At 45.0% G+C, this 19,313-nt stretch overlaps 1 protein-coding gene across 1 annotated transcript in view; it reads left to right on the top strand.

Annotated features, from left to right (window-relative positions):
• PSD2 (pleckstrin and Sec7 domain containing 2) overlaps window positions 1-15,684 on the top strand; it is a 40,825-nt gene extending 25,141 nt beyond the window's left edge. The window contains exons 9-14 of the mRNA XM_035103483.2: window positions 3,060-3,250; window positions 4,468-4,538; window positions 11,950-12,107; window positions 12,985-13,129; window positions 14,473-14,616; window positions 15,457-15,684. Coding sequence (XP_034959374.2) covers window positions 3,060-3,250; window positions 4,468-4,538; window positions 11,950-12,107; window positions 12,985-13,129; window positions 14,473-14,616; window positions 15,457-15,678 — 931 coding nt within the window. The 3' untranslated portion in view covers window positions 15,679-15,684. The remainder of the gene's footprint in view (window positions 1-3,059; window positions 3,251-4,467; window positions 4,539-11,949; window positions 12,108-12,984; window positions 13,130-14,472; window positions 14,617-15,456) is intronic.
• Window positions 15,685-19,313: the final 3,629 nt, after the last annotated feature.

Here is a 19,313-nt window from a genome sequence, read left to right as displayed (position 1 = left end):
CCTCCAAAAACTGAAGTGGAAAGGGCTTTGCTTTAGCAAGAGCAGCTAAGTCTCCGCTTGCTGGGGGGGGGGACACACAGCTGTAACAAAAACACATCAAATAAATAAAGCAAAGTGGCTACCAATAGTTAAGCAGTTAAGACAATGGAGCAGATATCCCCAGGCAAGTTTCGATAGCTGACCAATTCACCCTATTGTTCTTGAGTGGGAGTTGTTAATGAGCATTCAGGAATCACATTAAGAGTTCTATTGACGATTTAATGAGGGTGCAGAGGATTCAATTTGACTAAGGTGGCTCTGCAAGGCTAAAAGGAAGTGAATAAGAAAGGGGGGGCCTGTAGCTTTGACAGACACAGTGATGTTTATAAAAAGCACAGGTGTTCCAGCCTGCCCCTCCTCCTGCATCTGTATACTGTAAATCAGGGGTGGCCACCTCCCAAGAGACTCTGATCTACTCACAGAGTTAAAAACTGGGAGTGATCTACCCCCTTTTGGGGGGTTCAGGTCAAAGCTGTTGAGTTTTTTTAAGGAAGGGAAGCCCTGTTTTTTGGGGTTTAGGTCAAACTTGTTGAGCTTCTTTTAGGAGGGAGGGAGGCCCATTTTTGTTTAGGGCTTCAGGTCATAGTTCAACTTTTTTTAGGGAGGAGGAAAATTTTGGGTGAGCTTTTTTTAGGGGTGCCAGTGACCTACCAGTGATCTACCACAGACATCCAGTGATCTACTGGTAGATCAAAATCTACCTGTTGGACGTGCCTGCTGTAAATCAAGCAGAGAGAAAGCTGCCTACAAGACTCCTCTTGCTGCAGAGTTCCAGCATCACAGCGTTACCCAGAGGCACCCAAAAATATGAGTTATCCCTGTCTCTATTTCTTCCTTCCTTCCCTCCCTCTTCCATCCTTAATAAAATACTGGGGGGGGGCAGATAAGCCCCACATAGAAAGCCCATCAACATGGGGGGGTGACTCTTTCAAATACGGTATTTACCAGTAATTGGGGGGGGGGGGAGAGGCACCTAGGCCTCTAGGAGTTGGCTGCTATGCCTAGGAGTAGGACAATTCAAGAAAGCAGAATGATGCATATGCTATGGTAATATATCAATAGAATCATAGAATTGTAGTTGGAAGGGACCACAAGGGTCATCTAGTCCAACCCGCTGCAATGCAGGATTTTTTTCCTAAGGTGGGGCTTGAACCCACGACATGGTTGAAATATGCTGATATGCAGCAACGCCTTGGAGCCGTCGTGGCTGCGGCCATGCCTTGCCTCGCCCTCGCCCGCGCTGCCACCCCCTCTCGCCTGCCCGACCCTTCCATCCTCTCCAGCCAAGCAGGGTAGCTACCAACGCTGCCAGCCCCAGAAGCACAAGGTGGCCGCTGCCGCCACCGCCACAATGTCATTGGGCTCACTGGCCCTCTAGCCCCGCCCACATTCCCACTTCGTGGCCCCTCCCCTCCCGTGCCTTGGCCCCGCCCCTGAACGACCATGGCTTGCCTCCCCTAGTTTTGATCCTGGCTACGCCCCTGCACCCGCCACCTCATTTTTTAAAAAACTGCTTGAGTACAGTTGTGGATAAGGATACTGTAAAGTGTTTTTTATTTCCTTCTGAAAATGCCAAATATCGTGAAGATATGGCTCTCACATTGTTTTGGAGCGGGGAGCACTGCATATCATATTTAGTTAGATTACAGTCATTATCTAATTGGCTGGTTGAAACAGCCACTCAAAAAGCAGCAGGGACATTTGCCATAGGAAGAAAATGGGTCAATAAGCAATCTGACTAGGAAAAAGTCATCTATATATAGCCCTAGTATTACATCACAGGGATTTGTGCTCAGCTTTTACATAATGATCTTTTAAGGCAAAATCAAGTTCGAGTCATTTTAATAGCATGGAAAGCAGGCCTGCACAATTTAGGACTAGGGTTGCCAACTCTTAAAATGAAACTATTCTGACAGATTTGTGGGCCCAGCAGTTGAGGGAATTTAGCTCCTTAGTTTTTATGAGGCTGCCCCAAATTTCCAAACACCCCAACCCAACGGCCAGCATCCTTATTTCTGACCCATCAAACGAACAGCCATCCTCTAGCCAGGTATGGCAGCCCAGCAGGAGTTTAATAAACATATTATTGCCTGCAACTGTAAAATGGGGTATATGATCATTCTCCTGCCAGCCTAATAGATGGCTTCGTGGGTCACAACAATTTGTACAGGTTGGGTCTAAAAAAGCTTAAATTTGCTTGTTACCTGGTTTTCTGAGGAAATACATGCCCAGCTAATGACATTTTTCAGGACGGTTTGGCAGATGTGTAGTTTCAAGTATTCAGAGCACTAGAGAAAGGTGTTATGGGTTTTTGTTGTTGTTGTTGGGGTCGTCAAAACATAGTCTTCTTTTTGCTAAAGTCAGTTTTACTCGAGAGAGAGAGTGTGGCAATATACTGTACATTCCACTGAAATATTAATTTAAAAGAGCCACTGGAGGGAGCTAGCTGTCTATCTCCATTTGGCTGTGTGTAAAACACTAGCATTTGAGGGAAGTGTTATATAAGTGAGTTCAAAGAAAGTGCATCTGAGCATCTGGTTAAATAAATAAACGCATGCAGGAAGGAAGGAAGGAGGAGGAGAAACACCATTCAAAAATACCCAAGGCAGGTGACGAACTCATTAGCCTTGAAAGACAGGTATATGGTTTCCAGAACTGACACCCTTTGGTGTAAACTGATGATAAAATAGGACACTATCTAGGACATTTCAACATCTAAGCAGAGAGATTTCCCAGCAGATGGTAGAGCTACCTTCATGCTCTGGTTTGATCTTTCTGCTGTCAGATATGCTTTCCTGCCAGATAGTACACAATATGTGCATTAGCCATAAGTTAGACTTCTGTTGCAACTCTTTCTCTTGAGGAGGAGAATCGATGCTGTTAGTCTCAGCAGCTGAGGAGCACAGACATGGAAGAGGCCAGCAAACCCTCCTCCACTGTTCCTGAATCTTTGTAGAATTATAGTGTGAATGCACTCACCACTTCTTTATTTAACGTCTCTATTTCACTTTATTTCCAAGTGATGAAGATGAGCTCAGAAAGTCTTTGTCGGAACTGGTGGATGACAAATTTGGTGCCAGCACAAAGAAATTGGCGAGGATAGTTGATGGCAGCAATCCATTCCTGGATGTCCCCCAGGCCCAGAATGCTGTAACCTATAAGCATGGCATCCTCACTCGGAAAACCCACGCTGACATGGATGGGAAGAGAAGTACGTATTGAAGGGCAAGAGATGTCCAGTAGAGTGGCAGAGACACTTGTTTTGAAATGGTTGGGCTCAGGGAGAGAGTCTGGCTTTTCACTGATGCACGCCTGGGCTACAACAAGGAAGCATGGGATGTATCACCCTTCATATTTTCCCAGGGTTGTTTTAGCTACTGGTGATAGCATGGGATTTCCTTCTTCATGGCTTCTCCTTACACCACACTGGTAACTTCGGGATTTGTTTGTATGGTTCCTGGCAATGTAAATGCTGCTATCTCCAGATGAGACAATGCTTGTTGTTGTTGTTTAGTCGTTTAGTCATGTCCGACTCTTCGTGACCCCATGGACCAGAGCACACCAGGCACTCCTGTCTTCCACTGCCTCCCGCAGTTTGGTCAAACTCATGTTCGTAGCTTCGAGAACACTGTCCAACCATCTCGTCCTCTGTCGTCCCCTTCTCCTTGTGCCCTCCATCTTTCCCAACATCAGGGTCTTTTCCAGGGAGTCTTCTCTTCTCATGAGGTGGCCAAAGGTGGAAGCAATTACTGGAATTCCTCACCACCATTCCCACCAATGTTACTGGAGTAGCATGAGAAGAAGCCATAGGAAAGTGACTCTCACACCATTGCTGGGTGTGAAATAAACAGGTCCTTATGCACATAAACAGGCCACACATGGACTAATGGGAAGACCTTTGCCAAGGCTAATGGTGGCAGTTTTCCTTAAAATGCCTCATGTTTCTGCAGCAATTTGTGGTTTTGGGGTTTGTTTGTTTTTAAAAAAAAAATAAGATTTCTTCAGCATGTTAGCATGGATTTTTACTTTAACCTATGTATTTTTATGCACTTTTGACATTTTTGCAAGCAATTTCTCCTAATATAATGCATTTTAATGTTATTTTCACTATGTTTGTTTTCATGCACACTTTTGCCTAATTTTCATTTTCATAAACACTGGTGGTTGAGAGAACTGCACCACAAGAATCAGCTAAGTGTGTTTTGGCTCTCACGTTGTTTCAGAAAGTGCAAATATATTAAATTCACTTTTAAATGTTAACTGGATTAAATTTCTCTCCCCTTTCTATTGATAATCACTTCACCGTATTACCCCCTCACCCCATCATAATTGCAGTCTTTTGTGGATTAGTTCAAAAATTGTATTTCTGTGGATCTGCTGTGATGTCTCATATCAACGCTGCAATCACCTGAATTGCATGTTTTTCAGCTCCCAGAGGAAGAAGAGGATGGAAGAAGTTTTATGCTGTTCTGAAAGGAACCATCTTGTATTTGCAAAAGGTACGGATTATTTAACACTCTGAGAGTTCTGTGGGTTCCCACCAAGTTAACTCTCCACAGTGCAAGGATTTTCACTTAAAACAAACACCATAAGTAATGAATTCAGCATATAGTGGAGTTGACTGAGGGCCCCATCTAATCCAGCATCCTGTTTCACAAGATTGTGAGCCAGATACTTGTGACAATAAAGGGTGGGTAAAGGTGGGCTGTGGCAAAAATCAAAGTGGGCACACCCTGCTGTGAAGGTGTTATGTACTGAGCTGAATCATAGAACAATAGGATCCAGAATCAGCAGTCTGATTGGTCCGCAGGAGCCACCCAATCCAACTCCAGATGGAAGTGAATCCGCAACCTGATTGGCCTGCAGGAGCAGCCAATCAGGCGGCTGGCAGAAGTGAATCCGCAACCTGATTGGCCTGCAGGAGCAGCCAATCAGGCTGCTGGCAGAAGTCAATCCACAAACTGATTGGCCCACAGGTGTAACCCTGAAGTAGCCAATCACGCGAAGCCCATTGTGTAAATAATGTATATAAGCAGATGGTTTTGGGGAAAAGGGCATTCTTCTTCTCTTCTTCTCCTTGATGACTATGAGCTGAATAAAGAGCATGAAATTCACTCTCGACTCCGAGTGTATTTCAGAAGGCTCCCCCCCCCTCAGTTCTGCTCATATTCCTGAGCTCTCTGGTGCCTTCTATTCCATTCTAAGGGGGGGGGAGTCTCCTTGGTGAAGGGGGAGACCGGCCAGGTAGTGGGGAAGCCTCTGAGAAGATGGGAGTAGCTTGCCAGGTCTGTCTTCCTTTCCAGAAGAAAGTTAAGCGAGTGACACAACCAGGCAATAGTACTCACAATATCTCTTGCCGTTGGGGATCCTGGGGGATTTGCTGCAAGTGGTCGGTACATGAAGAGCGTCGCTCACTTCTCAAATGGAGGGTGGGGGCAGTAGGCCGTTCCCATCTTTGATGGAGCCCTATGCCACTTGCTACTTTGACCCTATTTTCTAAGGTAAGCCGTTTTCCCTTTGGGGGGGGGGAGGTAGCAGATGTCATAGGAAAATGGAGACTTCTAGTGTTTCTTTTGAACGTTTTTGTGAACTTAAAAAAGAAGAATAAAAGGATGCAGCTGATTTTCAGGGAGAGCACCAGGCTGATCACTCATCTGCCACAGAGCAGCCATGATTTTTCTTCTTCTTTGCTCTCTACCACTTCCTTTCAGCAACCCGGAGGTTGCTGCCGTTTGCAAGCCTGCTCAGCCCCCTGTACCCCCTGCTTGAGTGCTGTGAGGTATCTTTTTGAAGGTTAGGCTGGAACCTTGTAAAATTTGTCCTTCAGCACTGAAGAGGGAAAGCCCACATCCTTCACAGAACTGAAAGTACTGGAAAGGAAAGCTCACCCAAATGGGGAGAGGCTGTTGTCATCCATGTGTGTCGTGCTTGGTTTAAAAGATTAGACCAGGGGTCAGCAAACTTTTTCAGCAGGGGGCCAGTCCACTGTCCCTCAGACCTTGTGGAGGAGCCAAACTATATTTTGGAAAAAAAATATGAATGAATTCCTATGCCCCACAAATAAACCAGAGATGCATTTTAAATAAAAGGACACATTCTACTTATGTAAAAACACCAGACAGGCCCCACAAATAACCCAGAGATGCATTTTAAATAAAAGGACACATTCTACTCATGTAAAAACATGCTGATTCCCGGACCGCCCACAGGCCAGATTTAGAAGGCGATTGGGCCGCATCCGGCCCCCGAGCCTTAGTTTGGGGACGCTGGATTAGACATATGCTTTCAGTCTTAAGTGTCACAATATTTAATTTAAACTCCCCTGTCACAGCAGAGGAGAGATGACCTTTAAAAGAGATTAAAATAATCATTAGCAAAAAAAAGTTTTAATTGATTCAGGCATTTTGGGGTAATGACACTACTATTGATGCCTTCGGCACCAAAAAGTAGGTCCCCATGAGACTTGCGCAATTATATTCCTCAGTTAGCAAATGCTGGCAAAATGGAACATCCCTGCAAGAAAGAAATTCCTGAAGGAAAAAATATCTGCCCCCCTCCACTCCTCCTCACTATTAGGTAGGGAGGGGAGATGAATTTGTTGAGTCCAATTTCTTTCACAAACTTCCTTGATCTGCACCTCGTGGGCTGACATGCAAATTGGAATATGATCACTGAGAAACTTGCATAATAATAATAATAATAATAATAATAATAATAATAATAATTTATTATTTATACCCCGCCCATCTGGCTGGGTTTCCCCAGCCACTCTGGGCGGCTTCCAACAGAAAAATAAAATAAAATAATCGATTAAACATTAAAAGCCTCCCTAAACAGGGCTGCCTTCAGATGTCCTCTAAAAGTCTGGTAGTTATTTTTCTTTTTGACATCTGGTGGGAGGGCGTTCCACAGGGCGGGTGACACTACCGAGAAGGCCCTCTGCCTGGTTCCCTGTAACTTGGCTTCTCGCAGCGAGGGAACCGCCAGAAGGCCCTCGGCACTGGACCTCGGTGTCCGGGCAGAGCGATGGAGGTGCAGACGCTCCTTCAGGTATACTGGACCGAGGCCGTTTAGGCTTTAAAGGTCAGCACCAACACTTTGAATTGTGCTCGGAAACGTACTGGGAGCAGGTCTTTCAAGACCGGTGTTATGTGATCTCGGCGGTTGCTCCCAGTCACCAGTCTAGCTGCCGCATTCTGGATTAATTGTAGTTTCCAGGTCACCTTCAAAGGTAGCCCCACATAGAGCGCATTGCAGTAGTCCAAGCGAGAGATAACTAGAGCATGCACCACTCTGGCAAGACAGTCCACAGGCGGGTAGGGTCTCAGCCTGCGTACCAGATGGAGCTGATAAACAGCTGCCCTGGATACAGAATTAACCTGCACCTCCATGGACAGCTGTGAGTCCAAAATGACTCCCAGGCTGCACACCTGGTCCTTCAGGGGCACAGTTACCCCATTCAGGACCAGGGAGTTTCCCACAGCTGCCCACCTCCTGTTCCCCACAAACAGTACTTCTGCCTTGTCAGGATTCAACCTCAATCTGTTAACCTCCAACCGCCTCCAGACACTCACACAGGACCTTCACCGCCTTCACTGGTTCTGATTTGAAAGAGAGGTAGAGCTGGGTATCATCCGCATACTGATGAACACCCAGCCCAACCCCCCCTGATGATCTCTCCCAGCGGCTGCATGTAGCTGTTAAAAAGCATGGGGGAGAGAACGGAACCCTGAGGCACCCCACAAGTGAGAGCCCAGGGGTCTGAACACTCATCCCCCACCATCACTTTCTGAACACGGCCCAGAAGGAAGGAGCGGAACCACTGTATAACAGTGCCCCCAGCAAAGCAAACCATCAGTCATTAAGAGGCAGAGTGTCACAATTTTGTGCTGATTACACACACACACACACACACACACACACACACACACACAATAATAATAATAATAATAATAATATATTATTATTATTATTATTATTATTATTATTATTTATACCCCACCCATCTGGCCGGTCCCCCCCCCCCCCCGCCACTCTGGGCAGCTTCCAACACACATTAAAATACATTAAAATATCACAGATTAAAAACCTCCCTAAACAGGGCTGCCTTTAGGTATTTTCTAAATGACACACACGCACACACACACACAATTGCAGAAATGGGACACAACAAACTTCATCGGAGGCATGAAGAGGGAGACTATCCCCTGCTATCCCCCATTATCTCCAATTTGAGGAGGGGGACGGACTTTGGAGAGCCCAGGGGAGTGACTCTACAAGTTCATAACCTGAAACGGAAGTCCCAATACTGTATATAAAATTAAAGTCTGTACAATTTCATTTATGAACAACCTGAAAACAAAGATAGCTGGAAAAAAACCAACTGAACAGTTTTCACATATGTGTTAAATATGTTTTACAAATACTACTGCAGATAAAAAATAGATCCACTCTTTTAGAGGTTCGCATAAACATTAACCACTCATGGTAGATGGGATTTCTATTAAAAACAGTCCAAATTGATGATGATGATGATGATAAAAAAATTATTTATAGTTAATAAGAATTTCTCCAGAAGCCAGCATACCTATTATATCTTAAGCTACATTATTAGCTATTGTAATTAATTATTATTGGAACATTGCAAAAACCATAACTCATATTTGATATTAACCCATCTTTCATTATATTTAATAAAAAAATTGCAATCTAATCAAGCTATTGTGTTGTCTTTCTTTTCATTCCCAAAATTCAAGGAAATGTGTCATAGAATCATAGAATCATAGAGTTGGAAGAGACCACAAGGGCCATCCAGTCCAACCCCCTGCCAAGCAGGAAACACCATCAAAGCATTTTTGACATATGCCTGTCAAGCCTCTGCTTAAAGACCTCCAAAGAAGGAGACTCCACCACACTCCTTGGCAGCAAATTCCACTGTCGAACAGCTCTTACTGTCAGGAAGTTCTTCCTAATGTTTAGGTGGAATCTTCTTTCTTGTAGTTTGAATCCATTGCTCCGTGTCCACTTCTCTGGAGCAGCAGAAAACAACCTTTCTCCCTCCTCTATTTGACATCCTTTCATATATTTGAACATGGCTATCGTATCACTAAGTATCAACTTAGCCATTGCTGCAAAGTCCAACAGTTTACCAACCTATTCTTTGATTTTGGGTGGTGCTGGTAATCTCTACGTTTTTGCAAACATATAAAGGACTAAAATATAAGAGTCTAGTACAGTACTTTATTTTTCTGGCCTACAGAATTTCATGGAATTGTAGAGTTGGAAGAGACCCAACCCCCTGCAATGCTTTTGATAGAAGAAAAAAAATACCAATGGGTATTGCAGTTGGACTTTGTCGCTTAGAATCCTTGATTTTAAAAATCCTCCATTATTTCTTTGACACCTTTATACATTTCCACCATGTGGAAAACATCACTTATGATTGGGAAATGCTTTCAAATGTTTCTGCTTTAATTTTGCCCGGACTCACACTTTTCTCCCCATTTCTCAGAGATGATCATGGAAGGGGTCCTCTGGTTGACCTTCAGAGAGGTCTGGTGTCAGTTTTCTCTAGCAATGCTTAATAATCATCTATTAATATGACAGTGTGTATTTCTACAAGTAATTCTGTACTCTGTGTGTGTACTACACTTTCTTCCCAGAAGCCTGGCAAGAACTTCGCGGTGGGAATTTCTGTTAATGGCATAACGGCAATTATTCATCTGATGGTTGGTTGGCTTTAATTGTTTTCTATTTAGCATAATTTCCTTGATCTATGTACTGAATATTACAGATATATTTCTGTCATTCAATGCACAGGTAAGACGCCTCAAACTTTAGGCATGACCACAAAGACTTCAAGGACTTCTCTGAACTGACAACCTGTTTGATGAAATGTAAGTTATCAGCACATTGTACCTGAGAATCACCATACAGTGCTACCTCTACTTATGAATAACTCTACTTACGAATGTTTCTACTTACGAATGGAGCTCCGTCCGCCATCTTGGATGCTGTTTAGATAGGATTTTTTCTACTCACGAATTTTTAGATAGGGTTGCTTTGACTTATGAATTTTTTCCCCCAATGCATTCCTATGGGATTCGACTTACAATTTTTTTCGACTTACAAATGTGTGTTTGGAACGCATTAAATTCGTAAGTAGAGGTACCACTGTTTAAATGGGCTGTTTGTGTACCTGAATGTTGTAAGTGTACATGTATTTCAGAAAATGTATGCTGGCTCTGTCATGTTTGATCTGTTCTATTATTCTTTCTGCCTTAGGTGTAACCACCAATAATAGGAGGACAAGAAATGTCTGTGCGTCATCACCACCAGAAGCATACAGCATGCACTACCCACCTGCTGAAAGATACCCAACACCACCCACATATCATTATGGATGTGTGGGCCCAGAAAAAGGCAGATTGAGAAGAACCCTAGCATGATGAGGTCCAACTGCCAGGAGTTCACCAACTGCATCACACGATCATACAAGAGTACAAGGCTATGTGGACTGGACTTCTGAATATTAGTGGGGCTATGCAAGATTGAGGACAGGAGCTGAGGGGTCTAAGGAAAACACCAGTTAACTTTTGTGGAGGAGAACCCATGTAAGAAATGGCCACAACCACCACGAGGGAAATGGCTGGCATTGACAAAGAGCCCATGCAGAGTGAGAGAGGGTAATGGATCAGTGCACCAGGGGTTGATTCAGAACCTCTTGGACAGCCATGTATCCGGGCCAGGCGAGAGTCCCCTGGAACACGACAGAGGAGGAGGAGAGCAAGTGTGTGCGTGGACACAGGCACTGACGTCAATGGCACTAGGGGGTGTCAAACGAGAGCTGCGTCACAAAAGCTCCTTCCACTTGTATAGAGCACAATTTTTCACTGGTCTGTAACAATAAAGTTTATTGAAGGAAAAGGATTTGTCCTGTGTGGTGCACATTTCAGTGAAGTCACACTCTTGGCTAACCAAGGATTTGCGTATTGCTGGCACTGATGCAACTTGCTGCTCACGTGTAGGGCGAAACATTGGTCACCGCGTCTACTAAATCTGCACACAGCCACCCGCGTTTTCTCTCTGCAACACCCCATTGATTTTATCTAACAACATGGGTCCTGACCCCAGCGCACATCACTTGCCTAAATACACCACACACTTAAACACTACAGCCTGCATCATGCTTCAGGTTTCTAATAATACATATGTTGCAACTCAATAGGCAACATTGCACAAAACTTTATTCTAGAACAATAATTCACAGAGCAGTGCTAACAAACTCCTGCCACTCATGGTTCTTTGAATCAAAGCCACTGTTCCTTCTATCCTTTCCCATGAGACTAATATTGCCAACTAGGTAAAGGTAAAGGGGCCCCTGACCATCAGGTCCAGTCGTGTCCGACTCTGGGGTTGCGGTGCTCATCTCGCTCTATAGGCTGAGGGAGCCAGTGTTTGTCTGCAGACAGCTTCCGGGTCATGTGGCCAGCATGACAAAGCTGCTTCTGGCGAACCAGAGCAGCACACGGAAACGCCATTTACCTTCCCGCCGGAGCGGTCCCTATTTATCTACTTGCATTTTGACGTGCTTTCGAACTGCTAGGTTGGCAGGAGCTGGGACCGAGCAACGGGAGCTCACCCCGTTGCAGGGATTCGAACCACTGACCTTCTGATCAGCGAGCCCTAGACCCTGTGGTTTAACCAACAGCGCCACCTGGGTCCCTGGCCGGGTGTCATTTGATTAATCTCTTCTGTCTTTTATTTTCTCCATTTGAGATGTGTATGTGTGTGTGTTTAAGGAGAAACTGGATAAACACCTGCCTGGAACAGTTTTGGAAAGCTAGCAAGTCCCTTCCAGCATGATTCTATCGGAGTTGCTATTACTGTTATCTCTCTTCTCCTTCACAGGATGAATACAAACCTGACAAAGATCTTTCTGAAGTAGATCTAAAGAATGCCATCCGCATTCACCATGCCTTAGCCACAAAAGCCTCCGATTATAGCAAAAAATCCAATGTGCTGAAGCTGAAGACTGCAGACTGGAGAGTGTTCCTCTTCCAAGCGCCGTAAGTGTTCCAACAGAACCCATGTGGGAATGCTCAGTCTTAGACTCAACTAAAGCTTAGACTAAACATGTTAGTCTTTAAGATACCACAAGACTTTTGTGTGGCACCTTATTTCATAAAGGGACCCCTGACAGTTAAGTCCAGTCGTGAACAACTCTGGGGTTGTGGTGCTCATCTCGCTTTACAAGCCAAGGGACCCGGCGTTTGTCCACTCCCACAGACAGTTTTTTTCCAGGTCATGTGGCCAGCATGACTAAGCCGCTTCTGGCGCAATGGAACACCGACGCCAGAGCAGCACACAGAAACGCTGTTTACCTTCCCACCTATTAAGCTACTTGCATTTTTTGGCATGCTTTCGAACTGCTAGGTTGGCAGGAGCTGGGACCGAGCAACAGGAGCTCACCCCTTCGCGGGGATTCGAACTGCCGACCTTTTGATCAGCAAGCCCAAGGCTCAGTGGTTTAGACCACAGCGCCCCCCGCATCCCTACCAACCACCTTAATTTACCTTAAATTCACAAAGTGGATGCAGAGAAGACCCTTTTCCTGGTGGTTGTGTAATGGGTTCCCACAGGAAGCATGGTGACCCTGCTACAATTAAAGTGGGTAGGCAGGTCTATATTGAACCAGGCATTCTTTCAGATAATCTGGTCCCAAACTGTTTGGATCTCAAGTCATTAGCAAAGGCTTCAATGCACACCCAGCAGTTCAGAAAGGCTGCTTAGTGGGAAGAGAAATGTATTGAGTCTCCCTTCACTTTTATCATATTGGCATGTGTGTTCTCTCTCTCTCTCCCGCCCCACTTCTGACACATCCTGCCTCTCCTACTCTTGTGTGTAATGGCCCTCTCTTCCTTCCACCCTGCCTGGTCTCCATAGAAGCAAAGGAGAAATGCTGTCCTGGATTCTGAGAATAAACTTGGTGGCGGCCATTTTTTCTGCCCCTGCATTTCCAGCTGCTATTTGCTCCATGAAAAAATTCTGCCGTCCTCTCTTGCCATCTTCAACAACCAAGCTCTGTCAGGTAAAAGGAAAAAGCATGTGTATGTACAAATATGGCAGAAAGCCATCTAACTAAGTGCTGAATGTATACATAAGTCTTCATCGTGGCCCATTTTTTCTTAATTTGCTCTTATTGTGCTTTTGATTGGATAATAGTGCTACAATGAAGCAAGATTGCAATCTGGGATAAAACAAACTGCCTGCCCTCTGTCCTCACCCTTCCCGACCTCTCTTGTTGAAGGGAAGAGGCATGTGGTGTCATTCTTGTGAACTTACCTTCCATGTCCCGGACTGCAGAATCCGGGACCGGCAGCCGTGTGACACCGGAAGTTGCGTCGACGTAACTTCCGGTGTCGCTTTGCCCTTCTATGGGCACCAAAAATGGCTGCCCTCGGCTTCGAAAGTCGCTTGTAGGCATGTCAGGAAGTGCGTCAACGCAACTTCCGGTGCGCTCTGCCCATCTATGGGCACAAAAAATGGCCGCCGCCGACACCGGAAGTCGCGTCTATGCACTTCCGGACATGCGTAGATGCGACTTTTGAAGCCGGCGGTGGACATTTTTGGTGCCCATAGAAGGGCAAATCGGAAAGAAAAAAAATGGCTGCCGGCAGGAGAAAATATGGAGAAAAACGGGAGACGAAGTGATACAGGGGACCAGCGGGAAAAGGTAAGTAAAAATGGGGGCTTCCCGGGGAAAACGGGGTACTTGGCAGCTATGCTTGTGAACCTGACTATTGCTTCCTCTCCAAGTCCTCCAAAATAGCTCTCCCACAAGAGGGAGCCAGGATCTTCCCACAGCTACCCTTTCACCCTTAGAGTGATTCCCTTGTGGCAACTTTGACATTAGGGTCAACTTGCTAGTGGTGATAGACCACCCATTACCTTCCACCATGTTTATTTATGTTATTTCTTTTCTTTAATATTCATTCTAAAACCATATCTAATATTTCCAAAACTATTTCTGCAGCATAAAGGTGGCAGACAATCAACACAATTAAAAATACAACGCAACACAATACAATCTAAAATGAGCAGAAGAAAGAAGTTTGAGAGATCACCCAGAAACCAGCTAAGCCTATGGGCTTTGTTGAAATAAAAGTTCTTGCCTCACAGAGGAGGCCAGGTAGAACTCCTGGGGCAGGGAGTTCCAGAGTCCAGAAAGCACTGCAGAGAGGTCCACCTGATATCTACTCACTAATTGAACCCTTGCTGGTGGCAGGATATAGAAAAGGCCTGATGACCCGGGTGGGCAGGCAGGCTCCGCTACAATGATCCCAAACCGTTCAGGGCACCCAATTCAGATATTTGCATACATGCTTATTTCTAAAGAACTTGAGTCAGTCTCTCTTCCTCCTCGCCTTCCAGGATGAGCAGCTACAGTCACATGAGAATAAAATGAGGCAAGTTGCAGATGAGTTAACGGAGCATAAACTACACCCAATAGTGAAAGGCCTGAAGTCGAAAGAGGCTGAAGAATATCGCCTGAAAGAGCATTACTTAATATTTGAGGTGAGGCTTTCCAGGTGACAAATGATCTGTGGGACAAAGATAGGATAAACCTGGAGAGAATGACTGGGGTTTTGGCTTGTCCAAAAGAGGTACACCTTCTCAAGTGCATGTAATGATGCTTGAGGAATTAAGCATTTGTGCATTTCAAGATGAAGGGATCTGATTAAGCCTTCCTGGACTAATCCTGGCATGGATCCAGATTTAGCTCTCCTTCAAAAGCTCAGTTCAATAATGAACCAAAATGTATTTCGAAATGCATATTTTGATAGAAAATATGCATGCAAGAGTAAGTCCACTTCTAAAGTACACTAATGGAAGCTCAAGCTGGAAGCCATTTTCCCCATCACTAGTCCTCCTTCCATACCATCGAATAAGCTAGCATGCTGCTCCTGTTGGAAAATGCACTGCAATTCCTCCTGTGCATGGTGGTTACATGCTGTGTCCTTGCTCTCAGGGAGTTGCTGTGGCAGAAACCAGGGCTGGTAGGTGTAAAAAGGAAGAAGAAAGGGAGAGAGGGAAGAAGGAGAACTCTTAAACCACCTCCTAATTACTTAACTTTTTAAAAAAGAATTAAATTTATATGGATTTTTAAAGAAGTTTCCCCAAAATTATTCAGATAAATGTGGGGATGGAGCAGATTTATATGTCAATTCATGTGATGTAATGAACCAGATTAGGGTCCTGTAGTCGCTCCCTTGCTGACACCTTACCCGTCCTTGAAGCAAACACATCTTCCTGGTCACAAAGAGAAATCCCCAGCACTTGTCTCTCTATCTATTGCTCTGGTCATTTCTGACTTTCTCTCTCAGGCTTTTTGGTCTGTTTCATTGTCCTTCACAGAAAAGCCGCTATGAGACTTACATCAATCTTCTGTGTGCGAAGATAAAGGCCGGGACAGATGATCTGGAAAAAATAGAAGCCAACCTCTTCACAATGGAAGCTGAAGACATTTCCTTGAGGAAGACTTACTCCAGCCCTTCCATAAGCCAAGGGCAGTTGACGGTGGTAAACAGCAAAGCAGAGAAAGACATGGTAGACCAGAACACTTCAGGTAACCAATAGGTTAAGGTAACCAGAAAGTGGTATCTTGTCCTCCTCAACTGAAACTTACGAGCACAATAGTTTCTTGGGTGTGCATTAAGTACATAATGCAAATACTACAGCAGAAAGAATTCAAAGAAGCTTCTCTTCTGGTGCTTAAGTATTCCAGGACCATAGACTGTCTGCACTGGTTATCACTGTCGACATTTCCCTTTACTGTGCATGCAATAAATGGACAAGTTTTCCATACAAGGATTGGGATGTTCTTTTGCCAGCTGTGTTTCCTTGTATAAACAGCTGGATTTTCCACTGAGCAACCGCTGCAGTGCTGTAGCAACATGGAGACACGACCAAATCTGTTCCTTTAACTACTACCAGTGCCACAGTCCTTAACAATATACAAGTCAAGAAATACTAGGACAGCAGATAAACAGAATCAATGGGCAGAATTTCTACAGGTACATGTAAAATCAAATGCTATCATCAGAACTCAATGAGTGGCCCGTGTTTTGCAATAACTGCATTATCTGCTCTACTGCCAAAATGTACGTAGTGTTTTAAAACTTGGTGTCAAATATATAACCTTGTAAAGGTAAGAGTGCCCAAAAGACGGGCAGGGAGAAAATAACTTTGCTATACAGGGATCTTAGCAGTGCTAAGTAACGTTTTGAATATTTAGTAGCTTAATGGACATTTCTTCTTCTCTTCTGTAACTAAATCCCAGCTGGCTGTGCACTCAGCCACCGTAAAGAGGGAATTCACTCTTGCTGCTTCTCTTGTGCCCCTTCCCTTCTGCTTCTGCTTCATGGGCATCCAGGCAACTGCAAGCTAAGTGACGTGCGTGGGGAGGGTGGGGGACCGAGCTGCTCATCGCAGATAGCTGTACATATTCCATTTTGCTGTAAGCATAAATATACTCGCTCAATGGGATGCTGTGCTTCTGTTCCTTTCTTGCTGTGGTAGAAGTGACTCCACTGCGTTTTCAAGGCCTTCAGCACTTTATTTACCGATCGACTCATTTCCATCTTCTTTTCTAGACATGCTCACAGTTAATCAAGTTCCAGTTTTAAAGGATCTTGTAGCTGCTAATTACAGTAATTTACAGTTTCTATTTTTGCAGCTTTTTAAGATGAAGATAGTAAAAGAGATTTGTTTGGGTTCTCACAGCTTTTGAGAATTTATAAATTGTTGAGTTTCCATGTTTCGTACCACCGGGGAAGCCGCCATCCTGTTTTGCCACCCCCCTTTTTAAATCTCTTTGTTTTTGTACAGTTTGATAGTTTTATTTGAAATGGTGAACTAAGAATCATGTACAAATGATGATGAACCTGTTAATAAAGTGGATTAATCCAAAACTCTGCCTGGTGCTCTTTCTGATGACTTTCGACAATTCAGCAGAAACGATACCCACACATATATTCCTCCACAGTGGAGGAAACTGCACGTTTATTCCTTTCGGGTGGGCTGAGGAACCCCAGCCCAGAAAGAGTCACCCTTTCAGTTTAGCCTGCAAAGAGATGTGGATTGCTGAAACAGGTTTCCGGGTATTTCATCTCCACTTCAGAGTTTAGAAAGAACAACAGGCTGGTGCAAGTTACAAATATGTACAAGAACACTATCATATTCCCTCTTCCCCTGGCGGGTAATAAATGATTATTACTATTATTACTTAGGGTTAGGGCTAGGGTTGGGAAGACCCTCCAACTTTAGTTTTGTTACCCAAATTCTCAGGCTCCCAAGATAGCACAAACTCAAATTCTATCTGATCATGAACTTGACCACTGAATTCCCAGTTTTCCCTGACTACCACCACATGCATATCCACATTGCTTCCTCCTTAATGGTAAAGGTAAAGGGACCCCTGACCATTAGGTCCAGTCTTGGCCGACTCTGGGGTTGCGCGCTCATCTCACATTATTGGCCGAGGGAGCCGGCGTATAGCTTCCAGGTCATGTGGCCAGCATGACAAAGCCACTTCTGGAGAACCAGAGCAGCACACGGAAACGCCGTTTACCTTCCCGCTGTCGCGGTTCCTATTTATCTACTTGCATTTTTGACGTGCTTTCGAACTACTAGGTTGTTAGGAGCTGGGACCAAGCAACGGGAGCTCACCCCGTCACAGGGATTCGAACCGCCGACCTTCTGATCAGCAAGCCCGAGGCTCAGTGGTTTAACCCACAGCGCCACCTGGGCTTCCTCCTTAGATTCGTTATTATTATTGTTTAGTTGTTTAGTCGTGTCCTCATGGACCAGAGCACACCAGGCACTCCTGTCTTCCACTCATAGCTGCCAAGTTTTCCCTTTTTTTAAGGGAAATTCCCTTATGCTGAATAGGCTTCCTCATGAGAAAAGGGAAAAGTTGGCAGCTATGCTTCCACTGCCTCCCGCAGTTTGGTTGTTGTTATTGTTATTGCTGTTGTTGTTGTTATTATTATTAGCACCCACTTTTCCTCCCCTCTCTTTCATCCTGGGAAAAAAGGTGTGGTTTCTTGGTCTTGGCTAGCTGCAGGGCCCTGGAAAGTCATCTTACTGCAAGCTCTTTTCCCCAGACTTCCTGGCACCAAGGAAACTGGAGCTCTCTACACACCCAGCTAGGCACCCACAAGTGTACACCTGCTGAGCCAGGAGCACAAGCCAATTACATTGCTCCCCCAGAGCGCCCCAAGGGGGGAAAACCCACAATTGCAGGAACAAACAATTATCTGGGCACCTCACAGAGATGTGAAAAGAGATAGAATGAAATGTCTGTTAGCCATTTAGGGGCTGTCTGGCTGAAGCTACAACCCTGTGCAAGTTCGCCCAAGCACTCTGCTAAGCTATTCACACCCACCCCTCCCCATTGTTCAGACAGAGGCACTAGCCTTCCTGAGAAATGTGAGGATGGAGGGAGAGGGGTGGAGGAATTAACTGAATTGCCCACCCCCTCATTGCTCATGGGACTTGGTGAGCTCTTAGTTGTTCTCTCTATAAAAGCCAGCTGCCATATCTAGTGTGACTCCAACAAACTCAGAATGGATGATGAGGATGAAAAGCTGGGACTATTCAGGCCTTCCTCCCACAATGCCTAATGTCACAAGTAACAACAACAACAAAACTTGGCAAACATTCATAAACTGCCCCCCCCCCGGAAATGCCATATTTTCCCATCTATAAGACGCCCCCATGTATAAGACGGCCTCTATTTTTTGAGCCCCAAATTAAGAAATAAATATTTTAAACACCAAACAGAACAACTTTGATATTTTATTAAATATTCAAAACACCGGTATATTTAGTACCATATATTTAAGCATCAAACAGTGAGGCAAGCTGTGTAATGGTGGCTGCTCCTGTCAGCTCAGGGTAACACCACTATAGCTCCAGCGCCAGCTCTCCTGCCTGTGTGTTGCACTTTTGTCTCAGTATTTATGGTATGTACCGTATTTATTTCATGAGCGCCGGCAGGCGCGAACGCTGATCGAGGAGCTGTGACAGCCAGAACTGCCTGAGTGAGTACGCTTGGGGAATTGGGTGGGGGATCTGGGTAGCCAGGGGGTGGCTGAGGGAACCGGGTGGAAGGGACAATGTCCGGAGTGGGGGCTGCTGGGGGCGGGGAGTACAACATACCTGCCAAGTTGCTGTCAGAGAGATAAGGGAAATAGCAGACCGGAAGTAGC

The sequence above is a fragment of the Zootoca vivipara genome, chromosome 8 (assembly GCF_963506605.1).
Source record: "Zootoca vivipara chromosome 8, rZooViv1.1, whole genome shotgun sequence".
In the NCBI taxonomy this organism is placed as follows: Eukaryota; Metazoa; Chordata; class Lepidosauria; order Squamata; family Lacertidae; genus Zootoca; species Zootoca vivipara.
This window is presented reverse-complemented; position numbering and strand designations above follow the sequence as displayed.